The sequence below is a fragment of the Phytophthora parasitica genome, assembly GCF_000247585.1.
Source record: "Phytophthora parasitica INRA-310 unplaced genomic scaffold supercont2.7, whole genome shotgun sequence".
NCBI lineage: Eukaryota > Oomycota > Peronosporomycetes > Peronosporales > Peronosporaceae > Phytophthora > Phytophthora nicotianae.
Window position 1 is genome coordinate 8,531 of NW_008648993.1, and position 1,356 is coordinate 9,886.

Consider the following 1,356-nt stretch of genomic DNA (forward strand, 5'->3'; position numbering starts at 1 on the left):
CCTTCCGCTCGCACCCAACGCCCTGCCACCTTCACCAACAAACAAGTGGCCAACTTCTTCTTCCGGCCGTGCCGCGACAAGTACGACGAGGTTATTCTTGAGTACTTTCGCTGTCGGTGCGGTGCGGTCCAGAAGCGTTCCCCTGGCTCGGGATACACGAACCTGATGCAGCATATCAGGCGCGAGCACCCCACGTTTGCCGCCGAGATGCTGGCTGCAACTCCCGGAGAGACTGGGTCTCTCCTGCATTACGTCCGCCACTCCGCCCAGAACACGTTTGGGTTTGGGTGGCTGGAGTGGATCGTCATGGGCAACCTGCCCCTCTCATTCTGTGAGAACAGGCTTGCACGACGGTACGTTCAAAATTAACTATGTGTTAGTACTTTCTGACCAACTGACAAACATCCTATACAATTGGCGATATATTACCAGGTACACGAACCTGGAGCCCATCACGCTCCGTCGTTCCCTGGAAGCGGTGACACGCTCCGTCGAGCGTGCAATCGCTGTCGATCTACTGGAACGCTTCGGTATCATTTTTGACGGATGGAGCCATGCCTCGCAGCATTTTATCGCTGTTTTGGCTAGGTATGAGGTGGGCGAGGAAGTTCGTTGTCCTCTTCTCAGCATGGCTCCACTCGTAAATGAAAGGACCGACGATTTGTCGGCCGCAACGCATCAGGTCTTTTTAGACACGATGTTGTTGTGAGACTACAACAAGCGTCTAAATCAGTGTGTCTTCCTGGTAGGAGATAACTGCACCGCCAACCACCGGCTCGCCACCCTTATGGACATTCCGCGGATCGGCTGTGCTAGCCATCGCCTAAGCCGAGCGGTCGCTGCACAGCTGAAGGAGCATGCTGGTGATCTTGACTTAGTCCAGACCCTAATGTTGAAACTACGCACGTTAACACAATCCGCGAAACTACGGTACGTTCGTGATGTTTTGTGTAATTTTATATCAAATTTGTGAAAATGTATTTATTGATTTGTTTTAATGCTACAGATTAAAGACTAGTCTCCGACCAATCATTCGCCAGCAAACACGGTGGGGTTCCAATTTTGCGATGCTCAATCGATTTTTCGAGCTCCTCCCATTTCTGGACGCTGACGATGAAGAGTTCGCGTAGCTGCTGCCCTCGCTCGGGGTAAAGAGGCGTCTGAAGAACTTTCTTGGTGAGCTGAAGGAAGCTGAGTCCGTATCCAAGGCGCTACAGGGCGGTGACGTCAACCTGCTTGTACGAGTGTGCTTCGACGGTCTCATCGCGAAAAAAGAGTCGTATTCCACCTATCTAGGTACGTACGTGCATTTAGTGATATTTACTTTTATTTACAACTTATTGGCGTCAAATAATG

General features: G+C 51.1%; 1 protein-coding gene across 1 annotated transcript; it reads left to right on the forward strand.

The window, feature by feature from the left end:
• Positions 1-165: 165 nt before the first annotated feature.
• PPTG_04998 (hypothetical protein) lies at positions 166-1,130 on the forward strand (the record flags this gene model as incomplete). The annotated part of the gene is made up of 4 exons (XM_008898441.1): positions 166-353; positions 433-640; positions 734-930; positions 1,007-1,130. The coding sequence occupies 4 exons, from the start codon at positions 166-168 to the stop codon at positions 1,128-1,130; spliced, it is 717 nt and encodes a 238-aa protein (XP_008896689.1).
• Between the last annotated feature and the right edge of the window lie 226 nt (positions 1,131-1,356).